The sequence below is a fragment of the Chrysemys picta genome, chromosome 10 (genome assembly GCF_011386835.1).
Source record: "Chrysemys picta bellii isolate R12L10 chromosome 10, ASM1138683v2, whole genome shotgun sequence".
Taxonomy (NCBI): Eukaryota; Metazoa; Chordata; order Testudines; family Emydidae; genus Chrysemys; species Chrysemys picta.
The window spans coordinates 72,010,468-72,033,199 of NC_088800.1; the positions used below are offsets into that span (position 1 = coordinate 72,010,468).

Here is a 22,732-nt window from a genome sequence, read left to right on the forward strand (position 1 = left end):
GGTAAAAGGCATCTCTTCCCCTCTTCCATCCAGTATGCTTATGTGTGACACAATACTAATCCTATTAATCCCCCTGTGCAAAAGGCTGGCTAGCATGACTAGTGATGCTCCACAGGTCCAACAGGAGTGGTTATCTAGAAGTATGGCATAGCCTGGATTCTGCCTCCCCTACATGCTTGGTAGTGTTTGGCAGGTGGCGCTGGAGGGGAGCATGCAGGTGTAAGGTACAATAGTGCAGCATGCTCCACCAGAGCTCTCTGAGGCATCCTTCCTGCATCTGCAAATCTTAGCTCGGTGTGAATGTAAAGCAGAATAGGTGACCGTGTCTCAGCTAGGACACAGATGACACAAACAGTCCCTAAGCTTTCACAATGGTATTATTACCGCTGCCACTTGGATCAGGCTTTCTCTCTGGTTTCATTCCTTTCATTACACAGATACTCTCCATAACAAGCTTGACAGGGCCTGGTGGATTCTGCATGGCTTTGACAAGCGAGATGTCTGAGGGGTTCAAGGTATCAAGAGCTGAGAGTGCAGCCTCTAGAGCTGGCATGGCCTCTGCAAGGTCCCCTTCACACTCTTCCTGCAAATACATTGAACAGAATACTTTAACCCTTTGAGTTGCACAGTCTATTGTAAACTGACTGACATGAGCTGAGAGATGCTAATGTGGCATTAGTGAACCATTTGCAGTTATAATTAACTAGGAAAAATGCACATAGCAGTACATTTCAAGCAGAAATAACTATTTTAATTATCTGTCCTGACAGTTTAGTGTATTACTCTATACAGTCATTTTAACTGCATCTCACCACCATGTTCCTTTTTACAGTTGAAGGCCCAAGGGATATCTCCATTTCACTATTTAAACATCTTCAACATACTTCTGCTGACCTGTTGCAGGTACTGAGAACTGGGGATGAGGGGTGGGGAAGCGTCACAGATTCATGGGACATCAGAAGTGTGCTGAGCAGATCATTTATTTTACCATGTGCATGTTACTATTACAGCAGAATGCAGCATAGAGCAATAACTTCAGCGAGAACCCCAGGTACCAGCAGTTGTATATGTTTTGCATTTCTGCAATAGTTGAGACAGTGCTGGAGAGTCTCACAATCTCTCATGGAGGTCTTTGTGCCACCGACATCTGGTCATGGAGATATTCCCTCTGAGGATGTTTGGTCCTGGCCCATGACTGAGGCTCCTGGGTTAGTATCATAATATAAATAATCATAATTTTGTCATGACCATCTCATTCCCCAGTAGTATGGATACAGGGTTCTGGATTAATGACTTGCAAGTCCTGGCCTATATACAAGAATGTCACACACAAAGCACTGCAGGACAGTTTCCAACAGGATGATGGGCTCCGATGTTGGGACACCTCATCTCCTATTTTCCAAGACTTAATCTCATCCTTGTAAAGCACACATCTTGCTTTTCTGCTACATTCATTAGAGTGAATGGAACATTAGGCTCGCTGGGCAACATTGTAACAAGACAACATGTTTTGTGGGCCTGTCTGCTAGCACCAAGGGTATGTCTATACCACAATTAAAAAGCCGCGGCTGACCCGAGTCAGCTGAGTCGGGCTTGTCGTGCTCAGGCTAAGGGGCTGTTTAATTGCAGTGTAGATGTTTGTGCTCGGGCTGGAGCCTGGGCTCTATGACCCTGTGAGGTCGGAAGGCCCCAGAGTTCAGGCTGCAGCCCGAGCCCGAACATCTACACCACAATTAAACAGCCTCATACCGCAAGGCATGTGAGCCTGAGTCAGTGGACACAGGCCAGCTGCGGGTGTCTAACTGCATTGTAGACTAGTCAAGAGACTAAAGGTGAAATTCTAGGGTCTGTAGAAGGCCCCAATGCTTTGGAGCTACTGCAGTCCCAGTGCATGGGAAATGGAGGTCTGAGAAGCTACTCCTACATGCTGCAGAATTCAGAAACACTAGCACAGAGTGCGGAGTGGGGCTATGGATTGGCTGACAGAGTGACATGGCATAGTAATGTGTCCACAAACTGAAAATACCATAAGACCATAAGCCCCACATAAAGCGGTGGGCTTGGCATATCATAACCTGCTGCTCCAGCTTAGAGACTATGGCTCCTGTCTGCAGATAGCAGCCACAGAGTGACTGCACTATGCCCCACATAAACTGTGGGGAAGAGATTTCTCCGTCCCCCCCAAACCCTTTATAGGGCCCCTATATAAAACCTGTTTACTGGGGCTTTATGCAGAGGATGAGACTTATTCCAGATAAATAACAATCCTGGAAACATACCCCACCCATGTAATTAGGTCCATCTCTTTCTTTACTCAGCTGCATAAGGGGACTAACTTTCTCTTTCAGGAAGATCTGAGATCTTGAATTATGTGTGCAAGATGATGTTAAAGTCAGGACTGGAAAAAGGAATTATGGGAGCACTGTAGACTTAGTATCTGGCCATCACTAAATACAGCCAGGGTAACATTTGTTAACATTATTAACATCTCAATCATCATCTCTCATGTTTTTGTTTTTTTTAATTGCATTGTTAGGAACTTGGGCCTCACCTGTAAAGTACTTTGCATCTATCTCCTCAACCTCCATTTACTTTGACGGGAGTTGAGACACATTCAGTACCTCACAGGGACAGACCCTTGTAAACTACCTTAATAGCTTTGGAAACAGCTGCAGCATCATTAGCCTCCTTTTCATCTGCAGATACTAGCTCCTTCTTTGCATCTACTTCAATCGTTTCTTTTTCTATCTGGATCATCATTTTCTCTGTTTCTGCAGAGGTTTGAATTAGTTCAGGCTGAAGGGCAGTCAGCTCCTTCTGCATTTCTGCAACCTAGTGAAGATATCAAATGAGAGAAATCCTGGTAATTTTCATGTGTATTTCCTGTCTCAATGTGATAGGTAGAAAATGGTAAAGATGTTATGACACATAGTACAATTTAAAAAAGGACACTCAGCATACAAATCACATTTTAAAAAGTAGCCTTCTTGCCTATTTTACTGAGATCTCCTCCTGTTAAAACTGAAGCAGATTTTAAAAATCTAATGTTTTTTTCATATTTGTAATGTCTTTACTTTTTGCAATTCACTCAGCCTGGACACTGAAAATAAACTGATCAGTTTTGCTTTTCTTATAGTCAGCTGGTGTACCCCAATGCTTCCCTCCATTTACATGCATGGATGAGAATGAAATCCAGCATAAACCAGGCAAGGGATACAGAAGTGGGAATAGCAGCAGATCCTTGGGGTACTCTCCTCTACTAGGGAAATGCCCAGAAGTAGGAAGTTCCTTTGTTTTGCCAGGGTCTGTTCCAGGAGTAGCAGGAAGAAGAGCTGGGAAGCTGTAGAGTTGGGGGCTTGGTGGATTTCCTAGTGCAAATCTCCTCAAAAGGTAATGCTCATTCATGCAACAGTAATAATAATTAATGGAGATATCCCATCTCCTAGAACTGGAAGGGACCTTGACAGGTCAGCGAGTCCAGCCCCCTGCCTTCACTAGTAGGACCAAGTACTTATTTTGCCCCAGATCCCCAAGTGGCCCACTCAAGGATTAAACTCACAACCCTGGGTTTAGCAGGCCAATGCTCAAACCACTGAGGTATCCCTCCCCCCAAACTCCCTTTCTGCATCTTCTTCCCATTTTGAAAGGAGGAATAGGCATAGGCATGCACAGCCAATGTCACGAAAGCTCTTGAAGAAACTATGCTACCAGAGATTCTTCAGCTGGGGCTCTGAGAAAACTATAATGTTACTTGAACTTAACAAAATTTTTCCAACATGTTTGGTTAAGTAGCATTTACTCCATTCAATCTTAGATTAGGAGATCTACTCTGAAGTTACATGCCACAGTTTCTTAAAATAGCTAAGCAAGAATCTCAGATTTGCTGGTGGCTTTTAAGAGGAAAATTATTAACACAACTGTGAACAGAGAATTAAGTTTGCAACTCTCATTAGCGTTAGCGGACGCGGTGTGCTAAATTAACCATATGCTATGTTAAAAAATATTCTTCAAGTTTTCTGTCTAAACTTACTTGTGAAGATGCAAATTCAAGTTTTTGAAGACCCACAAGATAACGATTTCTCATCATGTCAACTTCTTGCCTCTTGCTATTTAGTAGAGCCTTAAAGGTGAGAATCAGTTCCAGATAAGATGTTGGTGTTACATAGTTGTGTCTTCGCAGTGTGCTGTAATAGCTGACAGAGAGCTCTCTCACACTTTCTTGAAAATATTTGCACATTGACACAACCCTATGGAAAATCTTACATATTAATATGAATGAAAATATCTCTTTATATTAATCCTCGCAATTTTGTGTCCTACTAACTGTTTGGTTATTTCTATTAGCATCTAAAACCATGGAGTCAAAGTCTGCTCTTGGTTACTCCAATGTAAATCCAAAATAACTACACAGAAGTCAATGAAATTATATTGGTGTTACTGAGAGAAAAATTTAGCCCATTATTTAAAATATACTGAGCTAAATTCTCTTCTCAGAGAGGATTTTCAGAGGTACTGAATATACATATCGTCAAGTATCAGAGGGGTAGCCGTGTTAGTCTGAATCTGTAAAAAGCAACAGAGGGTCCTGTGGCCCCTTTCAGAGACCCCTCAGGCAGCTCTCACCTGCCCTTTTCCTGACTGACTCCATCTGCACTCTAAGGCAGTTCTGACTCACAAGGTCTATCCCCCCTTGGCTCTAGAGCCCAGGTGTCCTCTTTTAAGCCCCATCTATGGGTGAAATGACCAGTCTTACAGGGCCAGTGTCACCCTGTAAAAACATCAATGGAGTTGCACTCTTGTAACTAAGGGTATGTTGACATTTTGAGCTGAAGCTGATAACCACATCTTCAGCTGAAGCATCACATAGCTGTGATGTTATCCGTATATGATGCTTCAGCTGGAGATGTGATTATCAGCTTCAGAACCCTCTTGACAAATAAACACATACGCTTTTCTAATTTCATCTTCGAGTTCGACATCCTCCAAAAACTTGTTTGCAACCATTTCCAAAGCATCAGTGGGCCAGGTCTGGAACCAGTCAATGGTGCAGCAGTTTATCAGCGAAGGGAACATTCGTAGTCGATTCCGGAATGCATCTCCAATTGGACTCATTGCTGGAAAGAATGCATATTGTTCTGAAGTCCACCAACAGTTAAGAGGCAGAAAGATTTAGAATAAGACATTGTGCGTTATATACAGACCTAAGACAATATGTAAATTTTTCTTCACTCTTTCAATAAAGAAGTTGTACATAGCAAGTGGAGTAGCCTCGATTTTCCTGCCTTCCGTCCTTGCTGCAGCCTGCATTTTCTCAACAATGTCAGCCTTCTCATCTGCTGCGAAGATATTAGGCACATCACCTGTATTTAAAAGCATGTTAATATCCTCCACAAATGACTCGTCCTTTATTTGATTGTCACAGAACAAAAAAGACACATCTTTGTTACTGACGCCAGTCTGCAGCATGATTCGTTTCACATCCTCCTTCCATTCGTTGTTGCCATAGGACTTCGTGATTTCAATCTGAAAAAGCTCAAAAGCATTCATGAAGGTGGCCAGCTTGGTAGCACTTTGTCGCCCACTCCCACCAATTCCCACCAAAAGCAAATGACCATTGTCCTGTTTCAGTACTCTGCATATCCTTGAGATATGCTCGATGGCAAACTTAAACATGACCAAGGACATTGGAGCCTTGCTGATATTGTTGTACTCATCAAGGTAATATTCCATCACGGTTGTCAGTTGCTTTAAGTCTGTGATTTCATCATAGGCTTTTACATCACTTTCTGGTTTAAAGTAGTCTCCAAAGAAGAGGCTGCGGATATTATTATCGGTGATCTTGCCAGTAGGTGACAGATGACTCAGTACCTATGCAAAAGACAAGATTCAACTGATAATTCAGACTCTATTTTTTCTCTAAAGAAATACTCATCCATATCCACACAGTAGTAGGTCCTACTGCTGTGGAAATGCTATCTTCCAGCTGTTCCAGTATATTATTTTAGACCAAAAAAAGCAAAACAATGTATGCTGAAATGTTTTTCAGATATGCATACCTCAAAATATGGGCATTCTGATTTCACTGTCCAGTATATGTCCAAGTTTCCAAAAAGCCTAATAATATACCCACAGCATGTATGGACCCTTCCAAATATGCACAAATCAAATAACAGCATGGCTAACTACCTCAGCCCCAGTCCTGCCAGTTACTCATTCCAGGCGATCTCCTGCCCCTGGAGAGAGCCCCACTCAAGTCAGGAGTCCACCTGCAAAGAGTAATTTGCAGGATGAGATCCCTAACTTGCCTATTGAGGGTGCACCAATGGAGACGGTTCAAATTGTTTTCTAATATTGCTACAGTATATCTGAAGTGTTGAATTAGTTTTGTAAATTTGTCAGTCCCATCTACCTATCCAAACTGTTCTCAGTGTATAAGCCAGTGTACCTTATCAACACTCTGCTTGAAGTTGTTTGATGTTGTTTCTTTTACCATCTTAAAGAACATCTCCCTGTCATCATTGTCAATTAAGCGGTCATAGAAAACTCGATAAACTTCATGGATCCAAAGTCTGATCAGCTTATCCCCATCCTGTAAAAGCAGATATAAATGAATAGATCAACATTTAACGGGCAGCACTTGTTTCATAACAAAGTAGTCAGATCTCCATTTAAGGCCTGATCCACCTCTCACTAAAGTCAATGGGAGTCTTTCAGTTGTGAGAGTGCAAGCAAATGGGTCAACTGGCTTCCTCAGTACGTAATGATTGTGTCATAACTTTCCTGTCAATACAGTTTTGGCCTCTGCTCACAAAGCACTTAACTATTGTTACATCAAGGGTGTTTATCTTTGGAGGACTTTATGATGATTTTTCATATTTTAGAATAATACCAGTGGCAATGAACAAAGGACGTGTGACTCATGACACGGGTTTTTAGGAGCAATCCTTCCATAGAGCAATAAACAATTGGGGTGAAATCCATGTCTCTCTGAAAGCAGTTTAGTCCGGAGTACATTCTCATCTCAAGGAATAAGGATTAACATGCATAACTCCCACCCCCGTAGTAACATTAACAAAGGTCCCCATCCTGACACACCCCTCCTGCCCCAATAGTGCCCCCTGCAGGCTTGCTATATCAAAGCTGGCACAGAGATCCTTAGAGGACAGCTGCAACTGTCTTTCTCAGTTCCTGCGCCAGAAGAACTCTCCCCTGGCTAGATCAAGGGTTTTTATGGCCACTTGTAGTAGGGCAACAACTGCGCTCCTAGAGAAAAGGCTAGGCTGATTGGGGAAGCAGCCACAGCTGGGGCCACACCCCAATCAGGCCACAGCTAGCCCTATAAAAGGGCTGTGAGCCAGGAGCTAAGGCAATCTCTCTCTAGTTGTAGAGAGAGAAGGGGACCTGAGTAGTGTAGTGCTGGGGAATAGGGCAAAGGAGCTGGGGAGCTCCAACCTGGCAATTCCCCAGGCTGCAGGCCCTGTGCAAGGCCTACAGAGGTGTAGCCTGGGGTTAGGCAAAGGCAGCAGGTCCAAACCCCCTCTGTCAGTGATGAGTGGTTTACAGACTACAGTCTGCCCCAGTGAGCGGGGGCTAGGTGGTGACTGGCAGTAGCCACTGAGGCAAGGTGGGGATAGGAGGTTGGGGGTTCCCCTGGGAGGGGAGACCCAGAGCAGGGTTACTATGGAGGGCAGAACCCCAGGGAAAGGGGCTCTGGGAGGGACACGGGGCCAGCGGCAGGCGAGACACCGGCCTGCAGCGGGTGCTCCAGGCTGGAAAAGAGCTAATTCCCAGAACGACCAGCAGGAGGTGCCGCTGGTGGTGAGTCTCGCTTCGCTACACCACTTTATGCCACTAGCCCTTTTACCCAGTGAAAAGGGATGAGAATGTTCCCTAACTTGCTTAATAGCTTTGTTTGGCTTCTTTATATTACATAGAAACTTCCATCATCAGCTAATAGCAAGATATGTTTTTGGGGGCCAAGCTTTTCAACCTCTTTGTGCATCAGCTCCCTCATCTGTAAAATGGGGATAATAATCCTTCTCTTCTCTCTTCTTCCTTTGTCTTGTCTAGTTAGGTAACAAGTTCAGGGGTAGGGACTGTCTCCTACTATGGATATTACAGGGCCAAACACATCAGGGCCCTGATCTACCAGTTACTGTAATACAAGCAAATTAATAATATCTGAACGTTTTTCTTAATCAAGAGGAAGGAGGAAAGTGCACAGCAAAATATTCAGGCCCAATCCTGCTCTCAGTTATATGCATGCAAACCTATTAAAATTACAGTGCATGTTAGTGAAGAGAATTTAGCTTTAATACTTTATTTTTTTAACTATCGTTTTATGAATAGTTAAATAGCAGCCTACTTGTAAATGGGTGTGTGGACACAACAGCACTCCTCTAACAACACGGGAGAAATCACGCAGATTAAAGACGTAATGGGATTTTGAAGGAGTTGGAAGAAAATTCTCGACAGCCATTTTATAAATAGCCATTGTCGCTTGGATTATCATCTTGCCAAGCCTTAAAAAATAAATAAAAAGAAGAGAAAGGTGAATTTAATTGTGAGGCATGCAAATGAAAGATCTGAGACAATATGTTCTCTGTAAAATAGTCTCAGGAAACATATCACCATTACCTTGTAAATACAGCTTCAAATCCTTTGCTGAAATGCCAGTCAACAATTGAAGAGAAAATCTTGGTTAAAACGTCATCATCAAAAGCATTGATGGAAATAATATTCAAGTGTCGTGTGAAACGCCCTGTAATACACAGTGAATGACACAGTCATGTCCAGTACTGCACAACTTTCTTTCCACCTTACACCCAGGGCCGGCTCCAGGCACCAGCCCACCAAGCTTGTGCTTGGGGTGGCACCTGGAGGGGGCGGCGCGGTGCGGTGCTCCGGCTCCGGCCGCCGGGGAGAACGGAGCCGCAGTGGGTCGACGCCCTCCCCCGGCGCTCTGGCCGCCGGGGAGAGCGGGGCCACGACTGAGCTCACCGCCCTCCCCGCAGCGCTCCGGCCGCTGGGGAGAGCGGAGCTGCAGCAGGCTCGCCGCCCTCCCCCGGCGCTCCAGCCGCCGGGGAGAGCGGAGCCCCGGCCGGGCTCTCCGCCCTCCTCCCGGCGCTCTGGCCGGTGGGGAAAGCGGAGCCCCGGCCGGGCTCTCCGCCCTCCTCCCAGCGCTCTGGCCACCGGGGAGAGTGGAGCCGTGGCGGGCTCTCTGCCCTCCTCCCGGGGCTCCAGCCACCAGCGGAGCCGTGGCGGGCTCGCCGCCCTCCCCCCGGCGCTCTGGCCGGTCGGGGAGAGCGGCCCGCGGCCGGGCTCGGCGCCCCCTCCCCTGCCGCCCTCGGGGGGGAGGAAGGGGGGGTAGCGGGAGGCTTTTTTGCCTGGGGCGGCAAAAAAGCCAGAGCTGGCCCTGCTTACACCTACCATTTGTCTAGCAGTGACCATCTTATTAGTGATAAAATCAAGCTTCAAAATTTGGATCTGGATCTGGTTCCAGGGTTTTCTTTCAGGCACATTTCTACACCTTAATAAAATGACCCTATCGCTAGGTGAGACTGATATGAGATTATAAACTGGGTTATAGTTTGCTTCAGTATTGTGCATAGCTCTTAAAAGAATGTCAGTGTCTAACATGAAGGGCCTGATTCTCATTTACACTAAGGCTGCTTGATACTGCTGTAAACCTGGGCTCAGATTGGCCCGCATATCGTGGCACAGCACACTGGTACATCTCTCAAGCAGCAATATTGATCTCCTGAATCGATGCTTTCATAAAAACAAAAATAATACAAAAAAGTAATGCCTTGCCTACATTTAAAAGTTTTGCTGCTTTTAAGTATACTAGTACAATGAATGCAGGCCCATCCACCCCAGAGTAGACGCAATTATATCTGTATAAAAGTGCTTATACTAGTACAACTTATTCCGGTTCTCCAAAGTGAAATAAACTGTAGCAGCATAGAGTACCTTACATCAGTATAACTGCATCTTCACTAGGGCTTTTAGCAGCATACTAATGTCAGCAAAAAATTACACTCCTACTGGTGAAACTTTTCAAGTGTGTAGACCAGTCTTCAAACTCTAAAGTCTTATCTTCTCTAAGAAAAAGGCTGTGACAATCAGGGTCCAGACACCCCAAGGGGAGACCAAAAGGCTTAAACCCCAAAAATGAGATATATATACAGACCATGATTATCATAGGCACCGACTCTGTGGGTGCTCCAGGGCTGGAGCACCCATGGAGAAAAATTAGCGGGTGCTCAGCACCCACTAACAGCCAAGCTTCCCCCTCTCCTCCTTGCCCCCCAGAGCCTCTCCCGCACCGGCAGCCTCACTGATCACTCCTCCTCCCCCCTCCCAGTGCATTCCGGTCAGCTCCAGGAGGGAGGGGAAGGAACGGGGACAGGGTGCACTCGGGGGAGAGGGTGAAAAGAGGCGGGGAAGAGGCAGGGCAGGGGCAGAGGTGAGGCAGTGGCTTGGGGAAGGGGTGAAGTGGGGGTGGGGCCTGATGCGGACAGGGGTTGGGGGTTGAGCACCCACCGGGTAGAGAGGAAGTTGGTGCCTATGATGGTTATGAATTTATATATTTGTGTCTATAGAAAACTGTGCTCATAAACTGTGATGCAATTTCAGCTCTACCTCACAGTAGGGCAGTGAGCAGTCAGGCAGGTGGAGACACCTCCCGAACCAGTTGTTTACACAAACTTGGCTTCAAGTAACTATCCATTGTCCAGCCCAGGAAAGGACAATGGTAGACTGTTGGGGTTAATGGAAAGACATGGATGCAACTCTACAATGAAAAGAACATTCCGGCTCAGAACATCAAGTCAGGAGGAAGTATCCCCATTCTGAATTACCATGAGTCACTATGGACTGGAGGGGGCGGGGAAAAAGCCCTTTTCAAATCAGGCTTGGAACTGAGGTATTTCCTCCAGAATTTGGGAGACAGTCTCGAGGCAAAAGGCAGTCTGTGAATGCTGGACCCCACCTATGGCTAGGGGGTACATTGTTTTAAGGCAATATGTGACTCTTATTAGAAAAGGGATTTTATCTAATAGGAAAGTGCAAAGCCAGAGGTTGCGTCTCTGTGTTTGGTTTCTGTGTAACCAGGGCCGGCGCTTCCATTTAGGCGACCTAGGCGGTCGCCTAGGGTGCCAGGATTTGGGGGGCCGGCAATTCTGCGGCGGGTCCTTCACTCGCTCCGGGATCCGCCACCGAAATGCCCCGAAGACTGAGAGCGCAGAAGGACCCCCGCCTAGGGCGCCAAAAACCCTGGCATCGCTCCTGTGTGTAACTCGTATATGTTTGCTTTCCCCCTACTATTCCATCTTGGAATCTGCGGTTTTTCTATTAAATACACTTTTTGTATTTTAATCCCAAATAGCTCTCTGGGGTACAAACTGTGTGGAGTGTGTATGCCAAAGTGAGTTGATAACTGGGGCACTAATTTCATGCCTTGAAGTTCAGAGGTGAGGAACCAGAGGAGAATGGTCAGAGTGTCTGCTAATTAAGAACTCAGGGAAGACGTATTTGGGGAGACTCAGGACTTGAAAGGGCTGTTCGTGTCACCCTGTAAAGAGTAACTGGATTGGTCAGAGCCGGGATGAGACCTTGTCCTTTTGGGATCTGAACCATAGCCACACAGCACCAAGACCAGGCAAGGTTACAGGGCAGATGATGCCAGAATCCCTTACTGGTCTGGGTGGACCCCAAAACAGCACAAAGGCATGTTCTTACCTCATGGTAACTAAGGGTATACCTACACTTTGATCTGGGGATGTGATTCCCAGCTCGAGTAGACATACTTGCACTAGCTCTAATAGAGTTAGTGTGCTAAAAATAGAAGTATAGCAGTAGTAGCAGGAGTGGCGAGAAGGGCTAGCTTCCCTCAGTACAAACCCAACATCTCTAATGGGCACACACTCAAGGCTGTTAGTCCTCTCACTGTTTGCGCTGCCATGGCTACATTCTACTTCTAGTGCATTAGCTCAGTGAGGAGCTAGCACAAGTATGTCTACCTGAGCTGGGAATCATACCCCCAACTCGAACTGTGGATATACCCTGAGATGAGCTAAAATTCTGGTGAATGCAAGACAATCTGTAGTTTTCACACAAGTTAGCAAGTTAAGATAAACCTTAGATTCACCCTAGTTTTCACCTTGACCTGGTAACATGTGCAAAAGCTACAAACTGCCTTGTCTACACTAGGATTTTACTGTGTTAGTCAGCATTTGTTATCTAACATGTGATAAGAACATACCTGTTCCTAAGCGTTTGGTATTATTTTCAGGCTTTGTATTTTCTGTTGATTATTAAACCCACCCGGAGGAAACAGACGCGGATTAAACTTGAGTCATCATCATCATCATCATCATTCCTATACCATCAGGTGAGGCAGAAGTCAAACAAAGCCAATCATCCTTATCCTGGGCTCATTTTTCCAGCTCCTTTATATTCAGATGTAATAATAAATGTGTGTATGTGGGCTTTATTTGGAATGGCCCAGCTGGTGAATCTGCTCACTGGCTTACAATTTGTATACAAACAGAGCACTGTTTGTATACAAAGATTTAGTTTGTGGAAAGCTAAGGTGTGAATCTACCCCATGCTAGCCTGCCACAGACTAACTGTCCATGTGGACAGTTCATTAATGCATTTTGATCTAGTTCCATTTCAAAGAGAACTAGATCAAAGCACATTGACAAACTGTTAATGCGCATGATCAGGGTCCACATGGACAGTTATCCTGCAGCATGCTAGTGCAGGGTAGACTCACACCTCAGCTTGCCGCAAACTAATTATTCATGTAGACAAGATCATAGTCTTCTATTTGAATAACATTAGGTAAGCCAGGCTTCCCTCTATAACCTCAGTCAACTAGAGAATGGGTTGTCATAGTGAGGTATTTCTATATTATATTATATTATATTATATTTATTTCCTACCTGTAATATCATTCCTTCCTCCACCAGGAGGGCCCATTGCTGAAACAAGTAAGACATCTATGATATCAAGCCTGGATGTATCCTTCTTGTCATACCAGTGACCATGATCAATCCACTGTCTAAGAAGCTCAATAGGTGGCTGGGCACCGTACACCTCCTTTGCAGGCATGTTTAGGTCATCTAAAAAGAACGTTCATGTCTTACGAAATAAATCAAAGCACAGATACCTATTCTCTCTCTTAACAAGGAAAAGGTTACCTTTCATTATTATTATTTCTCTTTGATGCAACAACTGAATCTAATGTAATTATACCATGCAGGGGTAATTTTTTTATAGTTAAAGATATTGGTTTAATTTTGTTTGGCTGATGGGGTGTTTTTTTGTTTTGTGTTTACTTAAGATCACAAATTGCAACATAAAGTACCAAACTGCACAGATTTAAAGTAAGTGAGCGAACCATCTTAAAGACAAGCACCACTTCAATGCAGTGGCACTGGACCACTTTTTACAGTGGGGGGTGCTGAAAGCAAGAAATCCCCAAACTTTTTACCTCGCACCCTCTCTGTCTGTGCTCCCTCTCCCCAGAGCTGGGGCCAGGACCGGAGTATGGCTCTGGGAGGTAGGGAGGACATGGACAGGGATAAGGGGGCTGAGGCTGGGACCACAGCCGTGGGAGGGAGCAGAGTCCCGGGTGGGGGGCCAGCAGCCAGATCCCTGCATACAGGGCCTGGAGCAAAACCCTGGCGCGGGTCCTGCAGCCAGGACCCTGGGTGTGGGGCCAGGAGCAGAGCCCCAGACACAGGTCCTCATCTGGGACCCTGGGTGCGGGACCAGGAGCGGATTCCTGGGCGCAGGGCCAGCAGCAGCGGGACCCTGGGTGCTGGGCCAGCGGCCGGAACCTCATGCAAAACATGGGGGTGCTGCAACACCCCCCCACCCCTAGTTTTCATGCCTGTGCTTCAATGTATGTAAATTTTCCAGCAGGGGACAGTCCTAATCCTTTCACAGATGCCTTAAAAAAAAAAAGCAAGTAGCGTGGCAGTGTATAATTACCAGACCAATGAAGCACTTAGTTCTCCTGAAGCTTGAATTTACATGAAGAAATAAGAACACACAAGTTGTCTTACCTACAAATATTATAGCTTTTTTCCCCACGGGAGGTCCAAATAGTCCCTTTCTTCTTCTGTCCAGCTTTGACATAATAATATCCTGGGTTTGGTTAGCTGAAGTTCTTGCAGAGAAGTTGATGCAGTTAGGGACGTATTTAAGCTTTGGAAGTTGCAGCAGAAAGCTGTTGGTAATAGCGGACTTTCCTGTGCCAGTGGGGCCCACAAACAGCAAGGGGATGTTATGTTCCACATATGTTTTTAGAAAAAAAGATTGCCTGGCTGTTTCCATTGTTGGAATTATAAGCTCGGACACCTATTATATGGAAAATTAAAATACCATGTGGAAAACAAATACTGTAATCACTGAGGTTTGAAATCAACTTACTGCAGTGAGTTTATTGCCCAAAAAAGGAGTTTTTTAAAATTACTTCTATATGTAAATAAAGGTTATTACAAGTTTCTTGTAGATACTGTAAATGGTAGTAAGGAGCTGCTTTTGTTCTGTGTTTGTACAGCACCTAGCACGATGGAGCCCGATCCATGACTAGGGCTCCTAGGCATTGTGACAATTCAAAGCAAAAATGGGAGCATTGGATAATTCCTAATTTGGGGCTCAATTCTGCCCTTCACTGTGCAAAGGGAAGGGGTAAAATGTCACAGGGAGTCTCTTCTCCCCCCACATCAGTGGGACAGCTATGTGCTGTGTACTTAAAAGTTATTTTTAAATGATGAAATAAAGATCCAGCCTTCTTCTTTCCACATATGTCATGTAGATGCTAGCTGTACTGATATCTAGCATGTCAATGAGGAATAGTGGTAATGAGGCAATGGTTAACAACATTTTGAACTTCTTAAAGATTTCTACAACCATTAATGAATTTAACCCCACATCACACCTGCAAGGCAGGTGTAACAGTGTGGTTCACCCCTTAAGGGCTGGGACTAGCCAGCCCTGATTATACAATGAGCCACTCTATACAGAGCAGCAGGAGGCTGCAGTGAAAGAGGGAATGTCCAGGGATTAGAGACTGCTAGGAGAGTGAGCAGGTTCTAGCAGAGAGTCCTGGGAGTTAGGACTGAGACTCTGACCAGGCAGGGCCTGGGAGTGGCCTGCCAAAGCAGAAAAGATGCCAGGCAGGAAGGCCTGGGAGGAGGAAGAGAAACCTTTGCCTTGTGTGGGCTTTTGGATGGAAAGAGGGGAAAGTGAGGCAGACTGCCTGTGGTATGACCTTAGGCTTAGACCTTAGACGTGGGAGGCAGTCAGCCCTGATACAATTGGGAAGTATCATTAACCTCACTTTGCAGATGGGGAAACCAAGGCACAGAGAGATTAAGTTCAAAGCTTGCCATTAAAATGTGGATGCCTCTGTTCTGGGTTGTTCTCCAGTGTTCAGGCTTCTTGGACCCCCTAAGTTGGCCTCCCCGTCCTAAGGAAGCTGTGAGTCAATTCATGTAGAAGTGCTGATTAATTCATGTTGTATTACACTAGGTCTCAGCCTGAACACCCAAAAACAGGCACCAAAAATCAGAGGCTGCTTCTTGGTTAAGTGACTTGCCCAAGGTCATACAAGGATTCTGTAACAAAGCCAGGAATTGAGCCCAGATCTTTCACCACAAGATCACCCTTATGCTCCATATTTACCTTTTGTACTGAGATTTAAATATAGGTCTGACATCAGAACCAAGGGTTAAGCGGGAGAGAGCCCATACAGCTTAAGACACTACACAGTAAGCAGAAAGAAGTCATATATAAATTAATCATAGCTATCAAATGTAACTGACTTGTAGCTCTGTCATTTCATAACACTGTTTTCATCACTGAGTTCTTTTCTATAATGAAAAAAAAAAGGTTAACCTTTGCACCAGCAGGGATATTTTGCTCCTCCCTAGTGATGTAATCAGTCCATATGTTCCATTGTCCACTGGCTTGCTTGTGAAAATAGAAGTCATACACACTCCCTGTTAAACAAAACACAGAATACAGGAAAACTGACTGAACAGACGGTCAAAATAATGTCATGTCACTTTAGCATCTACAATATTTCCCCCTAGTCCTTTCTAGTACAAGGGTAGAAATGATCAAATGAAAGAATTTTCCTGATTTGTCAGTTCTTCACATGGCCTGTGTGGCGATGAATGCCTCCTAAATAACACTGAATATCCTCCTCTCCCATTGAACCTCACTGTCAGGAAGTTGTTAGCTGCAACAGATTTCACCGTTTAGGTCAATCTGGGGCACATGCTCCTCTTGTTAGAGCAACAAAAAAGAGCTCCCCACAGTGTATCCTTCAGGCCTGGCTGCAGGATCTCCGCAGCAAAGGAAAAGTGCCAGGCACCCCAGTCTGCCCAGCAGTGCTAGAGAGGATTCGGCAGGGTTTGTAAAGCAAGACTAAGCAATACAAATACAGTTATGTAGAAACACCTTTTTCCGGAAAGATGTTGTTTTTGGTGAGCTTCAGGCTTTTGGGGCGCGGGTTCTCATCATCCATTCCCATGAGCAAGTTGCGGAAAAACAGATCAAATTTCTTTCTGCTGTCTGCATTGATGGTCCCACCAATTGTCCAAACCAATGCGAAAAGGAAAAGCCCCTGTAGCCATAAGATGATCTGCTGACTAGACATGGTTTCACCTTCTTCTTCACCCGATTTCCTTATTTCATCTAAAAAATGCATTCAAATCTTGGTTAAATGATCAAAATCTGCTTTTGTAAAAAAATCATTCTAAGCCAGATCCTCAGCATTGCCTTCAATGGCGCTATGTCAATTTTCACCAGGTGAGACTCTGGCCCTGTTTTGATGGTGCAATATATTGTTTTCAGTTAAAAATGAATGAATGGGAAATATTTAAAGGAGTTCTAAATATTTCATTAGGATGTTAGCAAACAGCATGCTAAACATCTGGGGCCATGCCCACAGGGCCTAACTCAGGCCTGTAAAGTACTCTCAGATCCTGAGTAGAGAGGTGCTATACAAGGCGCAAAAGACTGTTGTTATTACTAGGTCAGTGAAAAAGACCTATGGCATATGATCCACACCCCCAAAGCACTTGCTTCATTCAAAATGAAGTCTTCTAGCATTAACTTGTCTCTAGTGGCCTGGATTTTCTATTCTTATGACATATCAGGAAAAAATAAGAGGCTGAAGCATTAAAAGATACTGACCGAGCAGACAGGTATAGAGTTTCATCATGCTATAGGTTAGATGGATAGCGGATGTCTGTACTATGATTTTGCAATGAAGGCGAATAAATTCCAAGCAAGGCTGGACTAGCCACATAAACATGTCATCAATCTGCAAGCGGAACAGGAAACAGTTTTAAAACAGTGTAGGAGTGGCATTATTTTCCTTACTTACCTAGACCTGTATCAAAGGTTTATTTGACTTAGCTGTTCAATAAAAGTGGATCCTTAAGGCACCAATAATTCTGCCTGGGTTGGTGGAGGGGGAGATTGGGGAGTGGCCTTGACAAGGCACTATGGGAGTTGCCACAGAGCCTGACAGTGGAAAGAAGCTGTTTTTGTCACAGGCAAATAAATGGTTTGGAATAGGAAGTTTGTTCTCCTCTTATTAATCCAGACAGCAGAAGGACCTTTCCACCTTGGAGAGCTGTTACTCCACCCAGGCAAAGGGACTAAATATGGGAAGATCGCATTTCACTGAGGTTTACAGGATAATCTGAGAGAGTAAATCCAAGGTCTAGTAAGCATACAGCAGAAGGAACAAAAACCAGGGTTCCATCAGACCATTAAGGGCACTGGGGGTAGTGCATAGTCACCTCATCCCATTATGAAATGCCTTCTGGAGCTCCCCAGTACGCAGGGAGAGTGTGACTGTGACATTGTGCAGTCTATATGGTTTTATAAAAACATGATAATAAGTGAATATAATGTAACTGGGATAGTAGAAAAATATGGTAATAAGTGAATATAACGTAACTGGGATATGCTTCATGCAAAAGGTCTCTTGTAAGGTATCATTACAAAGCTTATAATCTACTGAGTGTGATCATCCGATTTGTATAAATGTACCACTCTTGTATCTAAAACTAGAAATATAAAATATAACTCTGAGGGCCTACTGTAATTATGTAAAGTGTGGGCCATTAATGATGGTTTGGAATCTTGATGACTCCCATTGTCTGCAGATTGCTGTGTTTACCTGTGAGTCTTCCTGTATGTGTGTGTGCTGGCAAGTGGGTAATGAAGTCTTGCAATGACATGTGATCATGTCACCTGAACTGGAATCCATCTTTAACCTGGTGCTTTTCCAGTGAGGGGGGTTGGAAACCCAGAGGGACAAAGGGTTCCCACCTTATGCAAAAGATAGATAAAGGGGTGGAACAGAATAAAGGGGGGAGAGGAGCCATCATGAAGAATCCCCTAGCTATCACCTGAGCTGCAACAAGAGCTGTACCAGGGGAAAGAATTGTGCCCAGGCCTGGAAGGTGTCCAGTCTGAGAAAAAGCTTACTGAAGCATCTCTGACGGAAGGGTGACCAGACGTCCCGATTTTATCGGGACTGTCCCAATATTTCCTTGTTTGTCCCGCGTCCCGACCAACGTTAGGTCGGGACACTGGACAAACAAGCAAATACTCCAGAGCCCGGAAGTGTTTGCGCCCCACCCCCGCCCTGACTTTACCCCCACCTTCCCCCATTGGCTCCCTCCCCGAATCCCCACCTCTTCCCCAAGCTCGCCATTCCTCCTCCCTCCGGCGCTTGTGGAGGGAGGCCCAGGAGACGCAGGGGAAGCACGGGGCCGGGGTGAGTGAGAGTCCAGCCTGGAACCGAGCAGGCAGGATTCAGTCAGGCGGTAGGGAGGAGGAAGCGTGGGGGAGGAAGCGGCCAATGGCCAAGCTCGGCGGCTGCAGCTCTGGCGCTTCCTCCCCCCGCAGCAGTGGGAGCTGCAGCAGCGGCTGCTCCCGTGTCCCGCTGCCCGGGGGGGAGAACAGCCGCCGCCTGGCCCCGCAGGCCGCCCCCCTACTCTCCCTACCGCCTGACTGAGTCCTGCCTGCACTCGGGGCCAGACCGGACTCTCACTCACCCCGGCCCCGCACTTTGCCTGTGTCTCCCGGGGCTCCCTCCAGCGCTTGTGGAGGAAAGGGGGGGTTTGCCCTGCCCCCTCCCGCCACACCCCCCCACGTCCCGATATTTGACTTGGGTGATCTGGTCACCCTATCTGAGGGTGAGATTATCTGTATTCAGTTTGATTAGACATAGATTTGCACATTTTATTTTATTTTGCTTGGTGACTTACTTTGTTCTGTCTGTTACTACTTGGAACCACTTAAATTCTATTTTCTGTCTTTAATAAAATCACTTTTTTCCTTATTAATTAAGGACCTGGGGCAGCAAACAACTGTGCATATCTCTCTATCAGTGTTATAGAGGGCGAACAATTTATGAGTTTGCCCTGCATAAGCTTTATACAGGGTAAAACGGATTTATTTGGGTTTAGACCCCCTTGGGAGTTGGGCATCTGAGTGCTAAAGACAAGCACACTTCTGTGAGCTGTTTTCAGGTAAACTTGCAGCTTTGGGACAAGTGATTCAGACCCTGGGTCTGTATTGGAGCAGACGGGAGTGTCTGACTCAGCAAGACAGAGTGCTGGAGTCCTGAGCTGGCAGGGAAAACAGGAGCAGAGGTAGTCTTTGCACATCAGGTGGCAGCTCCCAAGGGGGTTTCTGTGATCCAACCCATCACAGTGACCACTGCCATAAGTGAAGCATCATCGCTTACCCTCTACAGCAAGCCAGCTCTGCTGACTTGTGCAGGAAGTCATGGCCCAACCTCTCCTCTGCCTCTATCTTGGCCTTTTCCAAGGGTATTTCAGATAGTTTATAAAGGGACAGGGATTGCTTCTTAACCAACATCAGGCAGCATTCCCCCATCCCTAAGCACTTTTTCTGAATTTGGTCCCAGCTCCTGTTTGCTCTTCCATTGAACAGTGAAGAAGGGGGCTGGCAGATCACAGAAAACTATGGCTTCATCCAGCTCTAGGCCCAACACAGAAAAGTTTGTTTGGCCTTTTAATGCCTGATCCTCCGCCACTGAACTCAATGTTTAATGCTTAGATAACCTTCAGAACTTATTCCGGCAAATCCTCAGTCTCATTTGTAAATGCACTACACGAACATGAGCACCACTGATCCATCTGAGTTGTTCTACTCAGTAAGAACTATTCTAGTGAGTAAGGGTTTGCAAAAGCAGACCCAGAATGATAAGAATGTTATTAATATATGCATTTCTCATGCTCGTATCTGACTGCCCCAAACAGGTGAAGGTGCATTTTTAATGCACATTTTTCACCCCCCTTCTCCTGGACCTGGCTCACATAATCTCCATCTATCATGCACTAGGACTCTGTTAGTGAAGTCTCACACATCACTAAACCCCATGTAATATTGGATATAATTTTCAAAAGTGGAAAGGAGCCCAGGGATTAGAGACTGCTAGGAGAGTGAGCAGGTTCTAGCAGAGAGTCCTGGGAGTTAGGACTGAGACTCTGACCAGGCAGGGCCTGGGAATGGCCTGCCAAAGCAGAAAAGATGCCAGGCAGGAAGGCCTGGGAGGAGGAAGAGAAACCTTTGCTTTGTCTGGGCTTTTGGATGGAAAGATGGGAAAGTGGGGAAAGTGAGGCAAACTACCTGTGGAGCCCCTTGGGATTCAGGGTATGTCTTCATTGCGATCAGAGGTGTGACTGCTGCACATGTAGACGTACCCAAACTAGCTTTGTTCTATTGCAGCGAAGCCATGGCAGTAGAGGTGGCAGCATAGAAGGTACAAGCCCATCTGGGATGCTAGGCATGTACTTGGCCAGCTAGCCTGTGCTGCCTCCCATGCTACCACAGCTTCACTGGCATAGTTATTCAAGCTAGCTAGAGCAAAGCTAGTGTGGTTATGTCTACATGTGCTGCAGTCTGATTGCAATGTAGACATACCCTTTGTGTCCTGATTCACTGAGGCGCTTTTAAAAACATTACCCAATGTGCCTACTTGGAAGCCCATAGGACATACTAGGACATAGTGGGCAGATTACCTTTAAAGTAAAAGTTATAAGGGTGACACATGAAAAATAAAAGGTTCACACCAGTTCTCTGTGCTCCTGTTGCAGATTTGGGGGCAGCGTGTCCATGTAGGAATCCTTCAGAGGCTTCCAACCTAACTGATTAGGATCCATATAGATCATACCACACCTGGAAAAAAAAGTAGTCATGGTGCAGTAAGGTATCTGAAATGCATCAAGTACATTGTGTGAGATAGTTCAGACTTTGGGTGGGTTATTGTTACCTGCTGACAGTTGCTGGAGATGCCTCCTCCAAGTCAGCTGGCTCGAAGATTAAACTCATTTTGGAACTCATCTGAATTATTTCCCCGCTCATTAAACACAGCTGGAAAGCAAACATGGCTTAATCATATCATAGCTGAACATTCACTTATAGCAGTGCTTATCATAAAATCACTGAACAGCCATCCCATTTAGTGTCAGTTCTTATTCATTCATTCATGTTCCGGTAGTATGTGATATTTATAGAATTCTGTCTTAGAGAGCTCTCCATTTGTTATTGCCAAGTCTTGCAGACTTGGGAGAAAAAGAGAAAATGAAGCATTAGCCAGCTCTTTATATATTCCACAATAAAAAGCAATCCTTTTTCTTTTAGCAGTTTAAGATAATTATTATTTTGTGAATAAACAAATCTCCAGCTAGAATTTCCAGTTAGAAAGATGAATTCATGTATTTCAATTTACTTAAAAGCGTCAGATCACTAACTGCAATAACCAAACAACTGCAATTAATTATGTGCATTCACACGCAAAAGTAACAGGCAAAAATGATGGCTACCTTCTTATTATCATCTAGCACAGTGTTCATGTTCTCTATCCAAACTGCATCCACTGGTCCATCAAATATAATCCACTTCCTGTCATCTGTGGTTAAAGATGCTTGTTGTCTGAAGGTGTTTGCAAGGACTCCATCTGTCCACTCATGGCTCACAGGGTCAAAACACCCATACAGCTGTCCCATTGTAATAGCTTTGGGATTAATAATTCTGTACTCAACAGCAAACTCATCCATGGAATTTGCTAGGTAGGAATTAAAAATAGATTACATTGATTAGCTAGATAGAAGGCAAAAGTTCTTTAAAAATATTTTTAATTAATGAAGTTTAGAAGTGGAACATTCCTGATAGAATCCCAGTGAAGCCACCCAATAGACCTTACATGTGGAAGCTACCTAGCAGTAAGTAATGACTTCCTTTACTTACACATAGAGTTTATTGCTGCAAAAGGCAGGTCCAGAGTGTTGTGTGCACAAGCACAAGGTAAAAATTGAGGAAAGGACAGAAGCACAATGGAAACTGATTGTGCATTAATGAGAGAGCTTCACAAAATCTCTCCCAGGGAATAGATCTGTTGAGCAAAGAGGTGCCATTTTTGCAGTCATTTTCCAGAGAAGAACCATACATTAAGAGATTTGTTTGATGAGGCTATTGCTGCTAGTTTTGCATGACTACTGTGCACAAATATACTGCTTAACAAAATGTGTAACTGACTTTTTTGCATATTCCTGTGATCAGAAAGAAGAATATTTCTAACTGAGGTTTTCCAATCTTATTCCAGCACATCCAAATTCTCTTCTATTCTGCAACCCATTAACAGCAGAATTAGCAACCT

At 45.0% G+C, this 22,732-nt stretch overlaps 1 protein-coding gene across 1 annotated transcript in view; it reads right to left on the minus strand.

The window, feature by feature from the left end:
• DNAH3 (dynein axonemal heavy chain 3) overlaps positions 1-22,732 on the minus strand; it is a 120,910-nt gene that overhangs the window by 17,501 nt on the left and 80,677 nt on the right. The window contains exons 36-51 of the mRNA XM_008164632.4: positions 21,900-22,141; positions 21,347-21,447; positions 21,147-21,252; positions 17,221-17,350; positions 16,483-16,719; positions 15,916-16,019; positions 14,079-14,373; positions 12,951-13,130; positions 8,638-8,761; positions 8,366-8,522; positions 6,446-6,589; positions 5,202-5,868; positions 4,949-5,114; positions 4,031-4,247; positions 2,650-2,832; positions 385-583 (exon numbers count right to left, since the gene is read on the minus strand). Of these exons, the coding sequence (XP_008162854.2) occupies positions 385-583; positions 2,650-2,832; positions 4,031-4,247; positions 4,949-5,114; positions 5,202-5,868; positions 6,446-6,589; positions 8,366-8,522; positions 8,638-8,761; positions 12,951-13,130; positions 14,079-14,373; positions 15,916-16,019; positions 16,483-16,719; positions 17,221-17,350; positions 21,147-21,252; positions 21,347-21,447; positions 21,900-22,141 (3,252 nt within the window). The remainder of the gene's footprint in view (positions 1-384; positions 584-2,649; positions 2,833-4,030; positions 4,248-4,948; positions 5,115-5,201; positions 5,869-6,445; positions 6,590-8,365; positions 8,523-8,637; positions 8,762-12,950; positions 13,131-14,078; positions 14,374-15,915; positions 16,020-16,482; positions 16,720-17,220; positions 17,351-21,146; positions 21,253-21,346; positions 21,448-21,899; positions 22,142-22,732) is intronic.